A 17,835-nucleotide genomic window follows, 5' to 3' on the forward strand; every position below is an offset into this window, starting at 1 on the left:
TAGTTCGCTCTAAAGCATTGGAGATTTCACTGAAAATATTTTCCCTGAATATTTTGAGACTTAAAAAAAAAAAACAAAACACACTTATGAAATTATATGAAATTATTATTACTTTATGCAGGTGCATCCCAAAGAAACAAGTTTGCTTGACTAGTTTTGGAAAGTTCAAATGTAGCCAGCATGAATGTGTGCCAAGGCAGTTAAATTGTGAGCAGACACGGGATCCTGTTTGTGACACAGACAATGTGGAATACAGTAACTTGTGTACTTTGTACCAAAAAGGAAAAAGTTTAGCATACCGAGGACCATGCCAGGTAGGAATTGGTTCTAGCAATAAGTATCAAATCGTCTTTGTTCTTTAATGTTCAACCTTGCAATATTCTGGGTTTTTGCAATATTCTAGTTTTTATAACTTACAAATTGTTTTCATTGAAGGTAATCCTTTAAAAAAGTAATTTTAACTAGTATAAAAAATACTCTCACAAAAGTATATTCAGAATTTTCTCAAGTGTTTCTCTGCTTTAGTTAACAGTTGTCTCAAAATCAATCAAAAGGTTCACTTCTGCTTTCTTGGGGATAAAACTCTGATATTTATATTAAGTCTTCCTGTATTTTTCGCTATTAAAGCTTGCACTGAGGTATGTTTGCCATAATTAGTGCTGTTGGTTGGCTAGTTAAATGCTAGTTTTTACCAATTCAAACTTGTTTTAAATAAAAATTAATGCCCAGTCATAGAAAGTCTTTAGCGTTTTGTGTGATTGTGCACCAGGTTTACCAAGTTCATTGTTCAGGATCTATTTACAACTAAGTTTTGTTGGAGACTAGGCAGTCTGTAATATTTTCTTTAGTTAGTCTGGATTGGATTAGTCTTCATGTTAATCCCTGAGAAGGATTAGGATTAGGTTTCGTTTTTCCATCCCACTGCTCCCTACAGCGTTGGTAGACAAGCTATTTCTGTCAGGAGCTACTCTTCTGAAAGTTGCTGGCTTTACCGTTAGTAGGCTGTTCATCTCCAGATTTTTCTGAAATGATGGAAGATTAATTTGAGACCTTCTCTTGGTCTCAACTGATGGATATTCTTAGAAGTACAGAACGTTTTTTCAGGGTTTTTCTGTATTATAAATGCTATTGGTCTTTTAACCCACTTTTAGTTTCTGCCTTTCTGTGTTTATACCTTCTTTTTCTTGCCCTTTTTCAGCAACCTCGTTAAGTACAGATAATTCTTCTCATTGCACATCAGATATCTCATGAGATACTCTGTTCAGCCCTTGAACATAAGAATCAAAGGAGTATTGCATGGCTGGGGTTTTTTGTTGTTTTTTTTTTTTTATTATTATTCAGCAGTTATATGTCTAGTTGTATCCATGTTCACAAAGTCTTTGACACTGGTAGCTTTACGTTTCTGGCTTTTATAGGGAAAATGACTGCAAGATACAAAACTATTCAGGATGCTCACTTTTACGTGTCTGTTGTGTTATTAGCTTAGGCGTGTAATGTAGCAACTGTAATCGTCTTGCTATTTTAGAAGATATACAGTGATCATATAGCTATGGTCACTTACTTGAAATATTAGTTAGACTTTAGAAAGAAATTATGGAATGAGTTTGGTCATTTCACAAAACTTTGGACAAAAGTGTTAGTCATACCTTGTCTGCAAAGAGTCAGCAATTCCATTTTCTTCTGTCCATGTTCAGAAGCTTAAGTTTATTGGCATTTGACTTCTTGAATATGTTGGACTAATATAGGTGCACAGGCTGGATAGAGAGAAACTGTATTACATTTTCTTTGATTTTTACATGTGTTTGAATCAAATGACACACTGGATATGTTCTTCTGAGAGAAAATGGACACAACAAATGTATTTTTATAGATGTAAAGGTCTCAATAATAAATATATTTTTGACAGAGGTGTCTAGTAATGGATTTTATTCTTTTGAAGTAAAGGTATACATTTAGTTTCTCAAATAATATTAGAAATACATGCACACACACACAAAAAATTTTAAGAACACAAAACCACACTGAGATGACTGAATAAATACATGAGACATTAAAATATTAATAAAATCTAACATAGCAAATATTTATTAATAAATTTATGTTATTAATAAAATTCTGATTTTATTACATAATAAAATCATAATGCTCTTAAATGTAATTAATTAAATTAATAAGTTAATTTAGATGACATGGTCATTTTATTTAAGTATTAGCACAGAACAAAAATTGTTTCCCAAAACATGCCTTATTGTACATTTCTAAGATTCAAACTTATGTTTTTCTATCACCTTCTCTAAATACTTATTCTTTGCATTTATTATTCATAAACAGGCAGATTATTTACTGTAGATTTCCTACTTTTTTGAACATTTGACAATATTAGCGGCAAATTCTCATTAACTTCTGTTTTCCTAATGTTAAAACGACTCTGAAGTTTTGTCTGTAGCACGAATAAATCAATCTTTGAAACATTTATGTTTCAGCCCTTTTGCAAATCAGTGGAACCTGTATGTGGACATAACGGAGAAACCTACAGCAGCGTCTGTGCTGCCTATTCCGACCGTGTAGCTGTTGACTATTACGGACACTGTCAGGCTGTCGGTGTTCTTTCAGACTATGGTTTTCACACAGAATGTGCCTTTGTTAGATGTCCCCAGCTTTCTGCTACCAGCTGCAAACCGGTTATTGCACCAGGTATGTTAATTTGTTGTTGAAGTTTACTGCAGATAGGAGAGAGTCTCCAGGCTATGTGTATAAACAGATGTATATTTGGAACAAAACTTGCACTTTAAAATATTATATTCCATACTGTCTTTGAGCCATCTAAGAGAAAGGATGAAGTAGAGATCTTTAGTTAGGGCTGGAAGAAGTCAGTGTCAGGACTCAGCCAAGTAATTCTGAAGTGGAAAGGCCTTGGCTTTAGGACTCACACTCCTTCAGTCTTTAGAAACTTGCAACGGCCACCACAGAACTGGTTTGGGAGTGAGGTCTGTGGTGTCTAGGGTAGAATGTGACTGGCAATCGGATGAGTAATTTCTCGGAAGTGGCAACACAGATACCACATTAGAATGCCAAACTGTCATCAAAGTAGAGTTCTTGGAACAATAAAGATGATATTTAATTAGAAGACAGAGTAAGATACCATATGTATATACAGTACTGTGAAAGAGGAAGACAGTAAGAATAGTTTTGCAGTTGTGCTGTTTTGAATTGGTTTTTTATTGTTTTCACAAATACGTCCTTTATGAAACAGTAACTAATCACAGGTAATACATGGAGCAAGGAAAGCTCAGTTTTTAAAAAGAAAGTTTTATGAATTTCTCTCATTCACTGGTTTGAAAAAGGGTCTTTGTGCTTTGGTATTACATTTAATATTGTAAAAGTCACTTTGTGAATGTGAATTACATATAATAATTTGGAGGGTGAATTACATATGCAGTCACAGGTAGAAAGTTGAAGTATTAGCCCCTTGGTTTCTGAGATGGTGAGGGAAAAAACAGGAGGAGAAATATGACGTACTTCTGTGTGAAACACGAATCTGTAGGGTCCTTTTTCCCCCCTCATTATATAGATTCTAAGCTCCAACATGGTATAACTGCATAAATTAATGTTAGCAATGTGCATAATTGCTTCTGTCATTCCTAGCTATTTCAGCTCTTGAAAGTCATTGTTTCTGTAGTTGCATATGCATGCATCCATATAAAACCTTGGCTTGTACTACACAAAGTGCCTGTGGTTTTTAGCTTACAATAATGTATCATCTTGAAACAAATGAAAATTCATCGTGTTGCTTCATGTTGCTAGTAGTAAATGTGTGTTGAAAGATGACTGCTTTTGCATTATAAATGTTTTCAACTTTAAAAAAATCTTAGAAATTGTGCAAGTCTGCTATCAAATTGAAATATTTACTGTGCTTTGGTAGTTTTGCTATTTTCATTCTCAGTTAACGTTCAGCTTTTGACCTCTGCTTACTTAAAAGTGAAGAAATTATTTGCTTTTATTTGAGATTTATTTTTTTTTATTCACATAGGAGCCTGCTGTCCACTATGTGCTGGAATGCTGAGAATCTTATATGACAAAGACAAACTGGATACTTTTGCGAAGGTAAACAGTTTAATCATGCCTTATGTTAAATGGTACATGGAAAAGTCGAGTTACTGTATATTCTCTCCTGAAAAGTTATAAAACCAATTATTTTTCAGTAGGTAGTGTGTGATTTGTTTTTTTTCTTTATACTGTTTATACTTTCCTTTATGTCATAGTATCAGGTATAGAAATTGAATTACAGTGCAAAGCAAAACTAAATTAGAGTAGGCACAAGCAAACACATTCAGATTTGCAGTTTAAATGGCTTGTAATAACAAAGACAAATGACATGGGAACTGCAGCTATCTCATGGTAGTAATACAGTGTATATTTGTTATTTGTGGCCTTTTAGTTAAGATTATTCTGCTAGCTCACTATTTCCTAATGTTAGTAACTTAGTTCTGACATTGTCTTATGTTTAAATTGGATTGTTTTACACTCTTTGGGTTATCTAGATAGTTGTCACAGATTTTGTTGCTTATCAGCTAGAATGATGGATTTTAATTTAACATCTCCATAAGTTAGATACCAGCATCCTTCATTGCTGCTCTTTGAAAACCTCCAGCGTAAAATGGATCTTCCGATGTTTAATTCTCTTGTCACTGAACACAACATACTAGGCCCAGACTCCCTATGCGGTGTATAAAAGAATTGCACTTTATTGACCTCTGCCTTTATCCTTCAGTATATGGAACAGAGCAGAACGCTGGATTTTTGGCACAACATCACAACAAAATGGAGTGATGTGACGATCATGCCTGGTGAAGCAAAACAATTCGTGTTTGCATCTTTTCATTTTTTTAAATACCAAGAAGAAAGAGAAATTTGCCAAAGCAGTATAAAATTACATTAACCTGTTTATATGTTTAGAAGTAGACATAATTAGCTATTATTGTAAAAACACAGAAAAATTTAGATTGAGGATGACCCCTGGAGATAGCCTAGTACAACCCCCTGCTCAAAGCAAGGTTAATTCCAGCTAGATCAGCTTGACCAGCTGAGTTTTTAAAACCTCCAGGAGTCGAGATTCCGCAGGCTGAACGCTGCTGGACTCTTTCCAGTTCGTCAACTTGGCCTGGGGAGGGAGGGCAGGGCGTAAATAAAGGAGGATGATGACTTCTGCTGGCTCTGTTCTTGCTGTTGCAGCCCAGCATGTGGTTGGCCTTCATCTCAAGGGTGTGCTGCTGACTGATGTTCTGCTGCTTTTCTCTCAGAGATTTTCTGTTTGTGTGTGTGTGCATTGACCGATTTTGCTGAGTAACAGCATCTGTTAGGTCATGACTGCATCCTGGGATGTCTTCCAGCTGTCATCTCTGATGGTACCAGGGACACGGTGACCACTGCAGCTTCTCAGTTCACACATTACAACATGTGGCTGTGAAGAAGAATTTTTAGCTTTAGCTAGAAGTTAAAGAAACTTTAACTAGTTTCTAGTTAAAGAAATTTATTGGACTTACTCAAGTAGTTGGTGATAACTTAACTACTCACCTCTTGCCTACTAAGTACCTTAATACCTGAATTAAGGTGCTTAGTAGTTGCTTTTTTCCTTCTTTTTTTCACCTCTCTTTTTTCTTCCTTTTATCACCACAGTCTTGCTGACTTTCTCTTCTCTTGCTCACCTAATGCCACAATACACAGTCTTTAAATTTTCAGAACTCATGTATATAAATACATATATCTTTACATTTAAAATATGTGATCTCTCAAACATTCAAGTCATCATTCTCTTAGAACATACTAGAAATTACAGAAGTTTGACTAATGTTCTCTCCTGTGGCAACTTCAATCAGTGGTCATCAAATAAGCCCCCAGAGATGATCTCCAGCTGGTCATAGCCACCTAGAAACTATGCATGGTGTGACACTGCCCTGAGCATAGAGTTGGAAGCTCTGGGCCTCTGCTACTCCAGTAAGAGGAGTGAGTCAGAGGCCAGCTAAGATCTCCTAATAGTACAATAGAAAAAGCCCAAATGTGTATTCAAGTAGATTTAATACTTTTGTCATCTACATGAAATTAATAACATTGATCTCCTCTGATTCCATCAATAAAATGATAGAATTGGTGTGCAGCTCTTGCTTTTGACAGTGTATGTATACATATAGTGTATACTTCGATTGTATTGGAGATGGTAAAACTCTCAGATAGATGGAATCATTGCTAGAAATGCTAGCATACACTAACCAACCCAAGAGGGCCAGGAGTAGTAATGTATGCCTATTTTAGTTAAGATGGGTGGTTCATATGAGAAAAATCTTCTTCAATTACTGAAGAGTTCTATAAATCTGACTTTCCCCCCCTCCGCCTCCCCCCACCCCTCTGGCCTTTTTTGTAAAGATAGCAGGAAACAAAAGTCAGCATCTACGCAAAGGAAAGAAACATTAGAGATCTGCTAAAATTCTGATCTACTAGATTTCTAATCTAAGACATTGAAATCCAAGTTTGACGCTATCTGTCATCCTTAAGGTATCCATGTGCTTCTGTTTTAAGACTTGTTTGAACAGGATTTGTTGATCAGTCAGCACATCAGACTACATTTTAATGGGGCTATGACAAGGAAATCCCTCAGAGATCTGGTAAAAGAAGTGTTGTGTGACACTTTGCACATTTGATTCATGTAGTCTACTTGGATTTCCCAGATTTCCATTTGTTAAGGTCCTGTACCAGTGGCCTTAAACGAAGCTACAGTAGGATAAGAAGGATGGATTTCTTGCAGCTAACGCTAGAAAAGAGAACAAAACAGAATGACCAGAAGTCACAAGTGAAGTATTTGTGTTGGTGTCTATACTGTTCAACACATCCAGAAGTGACTGGGAAAAAAGGTGAAAAATCTTTAAGGTGTGAAGTCATTAAATAGACTGAGATAGAGACAGCAGAACAGAGATAAGAATTTTAAGATAAAAATATATTTACTTGGTAGTCATGTAGTGATCTTGAAATGTCACGTGTTCCCATATATACAGACATCTATCTGTCTGCACAAAGCCGTAGCTTTTCATTTCTGGTGGCTCTTGGAACAGGTTCTGTGATGGTAAAGGAGTGCCAGCTTGTAGGGTTCCTCTGCCTCTTGTTTCCCAGCATGGGAGTACAAGCCGCTGTAACAGATAACCATTTACATTATTTTGAGGAACGTGATACATATACACACTAACCATGAAGGTGGAGAACAACACATATCAAAACCATGGTTAATTTAAGAAGTAAATAATTTATTCCCTTTCTTCCTTTCACTTTTTTATGTTTTTGGGAGGTTTGGCTTGGGGTTTTTTTTGCTAGGGATTAGAACTGAGTAGTTTAATGGCTGAAACAAATTTTCTGGCATGACATCAGGTTACTAAAACCGAAGAGGAAAAATGTAATTTTGCATAATATCACATCATCCATGAAGTTCTTTCTTTTCTTCCAGGTAACAAATAAAAAGCCTATAACAGTACTTGACATACTTGAAAAAATCCGCCTGCATGTCTCAGTGCCACAGTGTGATGTGTTTGGATACTTAAGCATAGAATCTGAAATTGTGATTCTCATCATTCCTGTGGATCAGAACCCCAAACCATTGCAGGTAGACTATGTTGTTATTTTGTTTACCCAGCAAGGATTTACTTCATTTTTATACTGTACACTTTACTATTTTCAATATAACAGTTTTAAAATTGTGTATTTTCCTGTGTACTAAATCCATGGGGATTTCTTTAGTACCTCAAATCTGAGTAATTAGTATTATGGATGGTAAAATGTGTCTTGAGAATCCTGCTTTTCTGATAAGAGGCTTTTGAGTGTGGGTAATTAGAGGGCGGAGGTGAAGGAAGGCCAAGGATGGAGTAGTATGATTTTTGGTTTAAAATTCATAACTGCAGAACCCTCAACTTTCTGTGGCTAAAATAACAGAAAATATAAATGGATGAAAATAAATTGCGGAATGACCATTTAATATTAATTGTATATTAAATGCATACTTGCATATACCTTTGTCTCTGGTATCAGGGTTAAAAGTAGATTGAAGTATATGTGGTATTAGGCTGAAGCACATCATACATGTTGATGTCCTCTTAATACATTGTGCACGTCATGATGTTAAGCAGTAGTTCATACCAAAGAGGATCTGTTGATACTATTCTGAGACCATCCTGGTTTTGATACTCCTTTCCACCTTACGGTAAAAAGTGCTGGGAGATCCCAAAATGCTATTATGACCTTAAAAAGGAAATAATATCCCAATAAGCTGCCCGGCTTGCTGTGTCGTAGCTAGTTCATGCTAGCAAACAAGAACCTAACACTCACAGTACTAAACTCTAAAGGTAAACCAACAAATTGCAGCTCAAAGTTCTTACAGTATTTTCATAGGAGTAGTTCAGAGCAATAGAAGCAAGGCTATGGTTATTATTGTCTTGGAGTTGTTGCTGCATTTTTACTTTCTCCTTGTTAACCTGTGCAAGACCAGTGGGTATATCTTCTTCCTGTTAAAAGGAACATAATTCCTTGCTGTTTTATAGTTGTTTCTAATAGTCTTGCCTGGCCTTGCTGACAGCACTTTATAATGAAGTCCTTTTGCAGATTAGGTGCTCTGACTGTTCCATTCTGTTACCTGACATGTTGATGTCTGCTAGCATAAAATGAAGGATTTAGCTTTGAAAAGGAAGGGGAGAGAAAACCTGCCCACAATCTCTCTCTTACAATGCAACCTGCCGTACAAGGCAGGTTCATTTCCTTGTTGTTTATTTTATATTGATGGCTGCTTCCCATTTCCATTTTATTTCTACAGTCCAATTTTGCATGCTCAGTATTGCTTCTGGGACGGGCTAAAGTTACGGTATAGTGTGAGAGGACAGAATCACTGCCATAAACTTTGCAAGCTGCAGTATCTAATAGGGTAGTTGTTTCTCAGACAGATATATTGTGTGTGCTTTGCTTGCTCATGCTACTGGAGCAACCCTGTTGTGTCCAACTCTGCTCCAACTCATGTCTCCTTTACCAGAAATAGCCCAAAATGTTGCCAGAACTTAGGAAATAAGGTCTTGAGCCTTGCCCATCTGGTCAGTTCTCACTCCGTCTGCAGCAGGCTCTGTCAGACTCCTGGGAAGAGGAGGACTCTCTGAAATCAGAGAGGGCACCTGAAACCACAGAGGAGCTGCTCATCTCACTGGTGACACCCGTCGCTGAGCTAGAAGTTCCTCAACTTTCAAAGCTTTGGGCCTCCAGATACTAAGTTTGTCAAATCAAAGCTTTGCCAGAGGCAGCTTCCAAAGCTGTTAAAGAGACTTAGTACTAAATTGATTCCTGGGTTGCAGTAGAAGGTAAGGTGGAAAAAGTGGATTTTCTAACATAAATTCATCATTATCATCATATCAGTGGGGGAATAGAAACCTGGATTTTCTCAGGCTTTTCTATTACTTCCATTCTTCTGTTCCCTTCCCATAAAAGAAATCAGTTTTTTCTGATTTGGAAGAAAAAGCCCAGTAAGTAGAAAATCCTAATTTTTCCACTGTTGCAGACTTCAAGGCAGTATCTTGGTCAATCAGGAAGGAAGTCCTCAGTTTTAGAAGTACTTACTTTAGTTATAATTTACTGTGAGCTTTTTGGCATCAACATTCAAAACACATCACCCATGATAACTTGTATGTAGCTCCCTTCCTTCCCTTTTGCAACTACTCAGGGCTTCCACAGTAGTTTCCATAGTCTATGTAGTAGTTACCAAAGTCTATGTTAAGAGCTCCAATATGTTTTCTAAGAAATACTCCCCAAAATTATATAAATCTTACATGCTGATGGGAATAACTCAGATTTTCTTTCCTGAATTTTGCTATCTAGCAACATTTTTGCATTGGCATTTTACATGCAAGAAGAGAAATAATAACTTTTTTTTTCCCCTTAGATTGAAGCCTGCAATAAAGAAGCAGAAAAGATAGAGTCACTGATCAATTCAGACAGTCCAACATTAGCATCACACGTGCCGCTGTCAGCTCTAATTGCATCTCAAGTACAAGTTTCGTATAGCATTTCTTCTCCTTCTGTTAAAGTGGTGCCTCTTCTGCACTCCCTGTTCCTAAGCCTTTTATTCACCTTGTCAGCATTAAGATATTATATATAACTGCTTTGAAAATATGCATGAGTATTGCAGTGGTTTATATTGTGAAGGACATTCATAATTGTTGATCACTGAACCAGAAAACAAAAATTGTAGATTTGATGAACTAATATTTTTCAATGAAGAACTAAAAGTATTTGGAATAATGTGAACAGACGATTCTTTTATTCCTTACTAGTCAGATGACTGTTTCAGCACAATTAGATTGTCTTCCATTGATCTTGGAAACGTAAAGATACTCTGGAAGGTTCTGACATTATGGATTTATGATTTTTGCAAGAAGGGATCTTATAGGGTTTTTTTTTCAGTAATGAACAAAACAGTGTTTTGAGTTTATTGAAGAATGTTAATTTTATATTATTCAGATGCATATCAGTGACAACGAAAAGCACGCACCTATTTTAAACATCATTTTTGGAAGAAACAAATTGCTGCTACTTAATTACCTTACCAAAAATTTAAGAGTTTATTCTCATGTAAATATGCTTTCATATTTTATTATGAAGAAAACTAACTAGCCCTGGGCCTATTTCAGTAGACGCCTTTGCTTGGACTAGTGAAGATTTGCAGGACATTGGGCTCAGTGCTTGTAAAATGACAATCAAGCTCTATGCTAGTACCTGACTTCAATGAAGAAATATGTTCTTTTTTACAGTTTTGTACATTTCAGAATCTCATCTTGGATGCAAAATTATAAAGAATCTCAGTATCTATATTTAAGTGCCATTTAAAATATTGCAGTATTTGCATGTTATCTAATGAAATTTATACTTTAAATGTTTATACAAACAGTATGTTTTATTACTTATTGTATTTTATGCACCTGACCTTAGTCTACATGAAGTATTTTATATCAGTATTATGATAGCCAACTTTTGAAGTATATACAGAAAAACTTATTTTTGCCAAATGCTGAACTTTGAAAGAAAGCACTGAACTTTTTGAACATGTATGTTGTTGTAGCATGTTTGTAGTAATTATTTTCTGCTAAATCTTTTAAATGCAAAAGTATTAAAGCTTTTTATTTTAATAAAACACTTTGTCATGTGGTGTCCTTATATAGAAATACATGTAATTTTATAGAGTTCTGCAATACAGCATATAGTTTTCTTTCTCAGATCAACACTTAAAACTAACTGCAATTACATACATTCCTGACTCACACAAATGTTTCCAAATAAAGTACATTTCAAGGGGGTTTTGGGGGTGAGGTGTTTTGGTTTTGGTTGTGGTTTTTTTTTTTAGCAAATCTGTGTCACAAGCATGTAAGTTCATGCTGTGAGTGTCAGACTTGACTAACTGTAAGAAGAAGAATGTAGATGTCATTATGGGACCCTCTTGGGTAAGACTACAGTCATCTTCAGTTTTGATTTGAAAGAGACTTCTCTCACCTACAGCTGGAAGTCTGCACAAATATTAAGGGCAGAATTTACTACCTTCTTTGTACCTAAACTTTTAAGGCTCAACCTCCTTCAGAGCAAAATGAGTGACAAGATGTGTATACTTTCTTTGAAACCTCCATTAGTTGCTTTTCTAAGCGTATCGCTGTGGTTTGTTGCCTCTCAATGAGCGAAGAGCACTTTTGTATTTTAAGTGCAGTTGTACTCTATATATAGTTGCTGAGTACTTTTCGTAGATGAGGACAAATGCAGATAATCTTTGGACGTGTTCTTGCAAAATAACTCCAGGAAGACTCATGCACATAATCATCAAAGTCTGGATGCGAAAAACTTGTTGAATATGTTGATAATCCATCTGTTTCTGAAATTCTGTGGATTCTTTAGAAACTTGGACACAAGAGTATAATGAATGCATTTGAAAAGCTGCGAGCAATTCAGATGGTTTATTAAATTCCTTATTTTTTCCAAATTATTAGTGAGTATCTCTTCAATATGTAGCCTGTTAGCTTGCTTAGTATTTAGCTGAAGGAATCCTATGCCTCCTAAAGTGAAAAGAATTATAAATGTCTCAAGAAAATACATATATACATCTATGTATATGCCACACTGGAAAAATCAGTTCAGAGGCTTAAAAACATACCTTTTGTGGAACAGAATATATAGTGATATTTATTTTTTTTACACCTGTGAAGATTTTCTTCAATGAAAGATAACACCAAAAAAGTTGGCTCAATTTGTATGATGAATCTCAAAAAAGTAGAATTTAAGCCTGGAGATTTTTGAATTCACATGTGAGTGTGCAGTACTTGCTAGAAGAGAGTGAAGATTTTGAGTGGTTATGTTAATCTGTACAGAACCAATGAGATTTCGTATAATCCTAAATATTGAACATAAGCCCAGCATCCAAAGTGTACAGGGCTTATGTTCTTTTTGCTGGATGAACAAAAGTACTTAAGTATTTTCAAGGTTTTCTCAAGACCTCAGACTACCTCAAAGGAATGAGGAAACTATTTACTTGAGTTTTGAATTCAACTGAACTAGGAAAAAAGAGGGAAGAAACCAAACCCAGTTTTACTTGCAAGTTATGAAAATGGAACCTAACAGGGACAAATTTGATAACAGGTTTCAGATGAGTTTTCCATATAAGTGCTAATGATGTCCTGTCACCATCTGTGTGGAAATCTGGGTTCACTTAAGAAGGAATGGAGACAGCACAAGGGCATTTCAAAGCACCACAAGCCTGTTTGTTGCTTTTATAACAGGACCCAGCTGAAACACTTACAAAACATTATCTTCTTGTTTGCTGAAGAGAGATGCTTCAGTTCTGTTGCAGTTTGTTTAGTTTGGCTCTTCTCAACAGGGTGGCAGCGAAGCAGAGACGCCAGCAGTGCCTGTTTGTACACCTCTAGGAGTGGATCAGCCACGGGGGCAAACATCAGAGCGAATGAATCGAAGAAGATGATGTGAGAAATGCAAATACACATTTCCAAACAACAAAAAAAATCAAGCTATAGTATTTTTAACTCAGTTTAGCTCAGTCAGGTTAGAACAGTCAAGAAGACAAAGTAACTTAGGTTTTAACTTTCCCAAACAATATGGAGAGATGTGTGTCTTTGATCTCCGAATGCTTCTGGTACGGTCTAAGACTGGTCTTAATTCCAGTGCTGTGTCACACAGGTTTTATCAACAGTAGCACCCTCTGCAGTTCTCAGCATGGAAATGATCGCTCTCTGGTCAAGTAACTATAGTGTTGGATAGAATACTGTATTAAAAAAAAAGGTAGTGTTGGATAGAATATTGTACTAAAAAAAAAAATTATCGGATGTGGCCTTCTCTGTGCAATGGAAAACCAGTAGGTTTAGATTCCGTGTTTTCATAAATCTCATTTGATTGAAACTTGATTTTCCTAACGGCACAGGATACCACCACAAACCATAAGCTGGCATTTGCAAAGCTTTTATAACTGAATTCTTCTAGGGTGGTTTGGGTTTTTTTTTACTCCCCGAAAGAAAAAAGTTACTTGGAATTGCTGAGTATTTCTTCAGCTTATGGTTAACACACAGTTATGCACTTCGCACTATGTAAAGGTAAATTATATGCCATGTCCCTTAATCGCTCCTCCTTGTTGCTGTGTGTTTGTTGCAGCATATGGAAAACTACAGGCACAGCTGGAAAAGTCTGGAGAGTTGCTCATAGGGTTCGTTACAGTAATTTTAAGAATATGAAAAATAGATGGATATCTCTTTTTCCGTATTCTTGGAAGCTTTCCATAATTTATATCATCATGTGGCTCCCCACCATCATTTCCAGCTTATTTTTGTTTTTTCCATTAGTTGCAATAGCTGTGACTTGAACATTCACTTGCCAGTACAACTGAACCTTTCTTATGCTGCACTTCTTTAAAAATTACAAAAAAAACTTTGGCTATGTGGTTTTTACAGCAATTTAGAAAAACCTGTTCTTTAAAAACAGAAAGAAATGCTCCATTACTTTTTTGTCTTACGAGTTAGTAACCTAATGGTACAGTATAAATAATGGATATCCCCTATATATCTAGTGTGTATGAGCGCTACCTCTTTAGTTGGGTGCACACTAGTGTGTATAGAAAGGTTTTATTACCACAGCAGCAATTTTCCTGTCCCCCATTAAATTAATTTCAAAATTGTAGAATATTTAACTAAAATACCTATCTTAGCTCCAAACTGCAAGGTAAGCTTGCATGTTAGCAGTGCCAGTGTATCTGTGGTTGCGTGGCACGGCATATTCCGCTTTTGAATCCCACATTGCAAGTCATGAATTAAGTTCTCCAAGTCTTTTTTCCCCCTCCAAATGAAACAACTGCTGTGAACAGTTGCTGAAACTGTTTGAATTCTGATGCCAGATGTAGACTTCCCCTGCTTATGATACACTGTAAAAAAAAATGAATTCAGTTAGCTATCCAAATTCTCTTCCAGTGTTTATCTCAACCCAGCTAGCAATTTGTAATGTATTTAAAACATGGTATTGCAGTAACAGATCCCTACGTCTTCTATGTAGTACAAGGTTTACTCTCATTATTTTACAATTAATGACCACGATGGTATTAACAGGGTATACAAAGTTGGGATGCTGTCTAAGCAGCCCAATCACAGTATGTTTAGCTTTTCAGTCAAAGCCAGTGAAATTATGGTCTCTAATCATACCACGAAATGTGTCAATTATGAAATCTGCCTTTCCAGCTTTAGAAGGTTGCAACAGGAGAAACCATACAGGCAGAAGGAGTCAGAGGAATGAAACCATATAACAGAATGCTTATTACAAAGGCTAACAGAAAAGAGAGCTGGAAACTACTTCCATCCGTATGTGATGTAATGGGAATGCACCATCACCAGTAAGCTCAAGCACCAGCTTCTCAGCGCGGCTCTGGGAGACAGAAGCGCAAGGCAGCGCTGACGACGCCAGCAGAAGGTTGTAGTTGTAGTAACAGGGCAGACAAGTTGTGGCATGCAATAGGCAGCTAAGTTACAAGTCTCCCAGGTTAGTTAGCTAAATGCAGCAGGGCACTGGTGACACAGGACACAGACAAGGCTGAGGTACTCAAGGCCACCTTCACCTCAGATTTTACTGGTAAGACTGGGCTTCAGAAATCCCAGGTGCCTAAGACCAGAAGGGAGGTCTGTAGCAGGGAAGGCATCCTCCTTGGTGAAGGACCTGGTCAGGGCACATTTAAACACAGTGGACATTCATAAGACCATGGGCCTGGAGGGGTTGAAGAAGGAGCTGGAGCATCTCACATATGAGGAAAGGCTGAGAGAGCGGAGACTGTTCAGCCTGGAGATGAGAAGGTTCAGGACAGGGATGTCACATCAACGCGTATGGATGCCTGAAGGGAAGGAATGGAGAAGCAGGAGCCAGGCTCGTCTCAGCAGAGCCTGCCAATAGGATGCAAGGCAATGGGCACAAATGAGAAATCTCAAATTTGAACACAAGAAAATACTTTTAATGTGAGACTGGTCAAACACTGGCACAGATTGCCCAGCGAGGCTGAATACATCTTCTGTCCTTGAAGATATTCAACACGTGATGGGACACAGTCCTGGGCTCTAGGTGGCCCTGGCTGGATTAGATGATCTGAAGAGGTCTCTTCCCACCTCAACCATTCTGTAATAAGGCCTTCAGTAGCTGAAAAGCAGCACTATACATGCTAACCACTTTGCTGGTCTCCTCCCTTATTTTGCATTTTTTTTAAAATGTGGCTGTTTCCAGGAGTCGAAGCTCTAATCCGTGCCATATTTTTGCAAGTTAATTCCAGATCAACGATTTCACTGCAGCAACACATATCACATAACAAATAGCTTTGACATGTGTTACTTTTTGTGCATCCAACCCACCTGTAGCCATTCCACAGAGCTGTGCTGCATCCACAAGTCTGAGGTCAGAATAAAAGTGGCTAAACATCCAGCAGCCCTCTTGACTTGATCAAAATCTCTGTGTATTACTTGGGGAATTCAAGCCACAATTTAGTAGCAAGAGTTCTGGGACTGAAAAGACAAGTGAGTTGAAAATGTATTATTATATACATATGACATATTTCTCAAAGGTACATATTTTTTTCTCTTATATTATGGCCTTTCCTGCATTGTAAAAAGAAAGGTCTTGCCCAAAATGCACAGGTTAGTGAAAGATTCACAGCCATAACCCAGATGTCTCTCCTCTGAACATTTAACACCCAGATCACTCGTCTGGTTCACTTCAGACTATTTGTGTTAAAGCTTTGATTTATTTTTAAAGTTTGTATTTATTTATGGCTTCAAAATGCTAATTTTTTAATACAGAAATCCTCCAGTCTCCAAAACATGTATCAGTTACACATGGTCAAAATCACTGCTGTTGTGTTTCCAGTAACTCAAAAGACTCTTTGTAGATTGTACTACTTTGATGATTTTTTTGCAAGACAGATCTAGTATGTGCTAAGGGTCTTTTTGGAAATGCTTCCATGGACTATAACAGGAACTGAAAGCGGTTTGTAAGTCGTATGAGGTGTTTGGCTCAGATTTGTATTTGCTGAAGGCAGTATACCAAAGCTTCTGAGAATGAATATAACTTTCCTTAAATTAAATACAGAAATAGCTAGGTACAATGTGGGAAACTTTTATTTTGGTAGACTCGGGGGGATATCATGCTCTTGTGGTTTTAAAACAAAACTTCAACCCTAAGATTAAAAATACAAACACTGTGGCCAGGGTCGTGTTCCCCACAGAAATCTCATAGGTGGCATCACAGCCTAAGTTTAATTACACTTCAGCTGCTTTTGATTTAGAAGGAATGCAACTGGTTTGGGTTTTCCTTTTTTTAAAAAAAAGCCAGTGCTTTTCCACAGCTTCAGCTCTGTCTTCTGTGCCATTTCATTCTCAAGATAAATCTGCACAGGCCTAGTAAATCTCTCTCACTTTACATAAATTTACTTCCTCCTGCAGATGCCCATTGGGAAGTGTTCAGGACTGTCCCAAGAATGTAATTCTCCAGTACCTAAACTGGCATGTTGGTTTTGAATGTTTTTTGAGCAGCATATCTGCCATCAAGGACATGTAGGGATGTATGAAATTGTTAGCATGGAAATGCACCAAATTCGTAACGGTAATTTTTGTCACTAGCAATCTTCAAAGTTCATTTCACTGCGCATTTCAAGAGGCTCATCAGACATGGACACATACGTATACATACACACACTCACCCTCAAGGTTTCAACCCTTGTGAGCAAATAAGTGAACATTTTTAAGATTTTTTAAGAAAACCCTGGTTGTTCAAGGAACTTGTGTGCACAGACATGAAAATATCACGATAAATTCAGCATTATTGCCTTAATTCAAAAGAGGGGGGAAAAAAGCAAATAAGGAAACCAGGTTATAGCTGGAGATGCCACTGGAGAAGACCAGAAAGGACAAGAGAAGATAAACCTTCCACAGTGTGTCTGGTGATGTCGCGAGCTGCTGGATCGTTTGTCTATCATTCACAAAAGGACATTATGTATTGCTAGTACGTTAACACCTGAATAATAACCAGTAGATGTCAGTACCATTTTTTCCTCTGGTTATTGTGGGCCTTGGCAAGGGGAGGACTGGGAAGAATGGGGAGGAACCAAGGTGCACAGGATCCAGCCCCAAGTCATGAAGCAAACATCCCACCCCTGCTGATGACCATCAGGTCACAGTGCCTCTCACTTTAATTGGGGCAACAGTGAGTTGTTTGATGTGCGAACGTATATAATCTGCTGCTGAAAAGAAAAAG

The 17,835-nt window shown here is 37.1% G+C and overlaps 1 protein-coding gene across 1 annotated transcript in view; it reads left to right on the plus strand.

Moving 5' to 3' along the window:
* Positions 1-10,436, plus strand: part of RECK (reversion-inducing-cysteine-rich protein with kazal motifs) — a gene marked incomplete at its 5' end in the record, with an annotated part of 55,469 nt that extends 45,033 nt beyond the window's left edge. Inside the window, 5 exons of the mRNA XM_009700340.1 lie at positions 122-314; positions 2,484-2,694; positions 4,031-4,104; positions 7,490-7,645; positions 9,956-10,436. Coding sequence (XP_009698642.1) covers positions 122-314; positions 2,484-2,694; positions 4,031-4,104; positions 7,490-7,645; positions 9,956-10,171 — 850 coding nt within the window. The remainder of the gene's footprint in view (positions 1-121; positions 315-2,483; positions 2,695-4,030; positions 4,105-7,489; positions 7,646-9,955) is intronic.
* Between the last annotated feature and the right edge of the window lie 7,399 nt (positions 10,437-17,835).

The sequence above is a fragment of the Cariama cristata genome, unplaced genomic scaffold, assembly GCF_000690535.1.
Source record: "Cariama cristata isolate BGI_N322 unplaced genomic scaffold, ASM69053v1 scaffold2590, whole genome shotgun sequence".
Taxonomy (NCBI): Eukaryota; Metazoa; Chordata; class Aves; order Cariamiformes; family Cariamidae; genus Cariama; species Cariama cristata.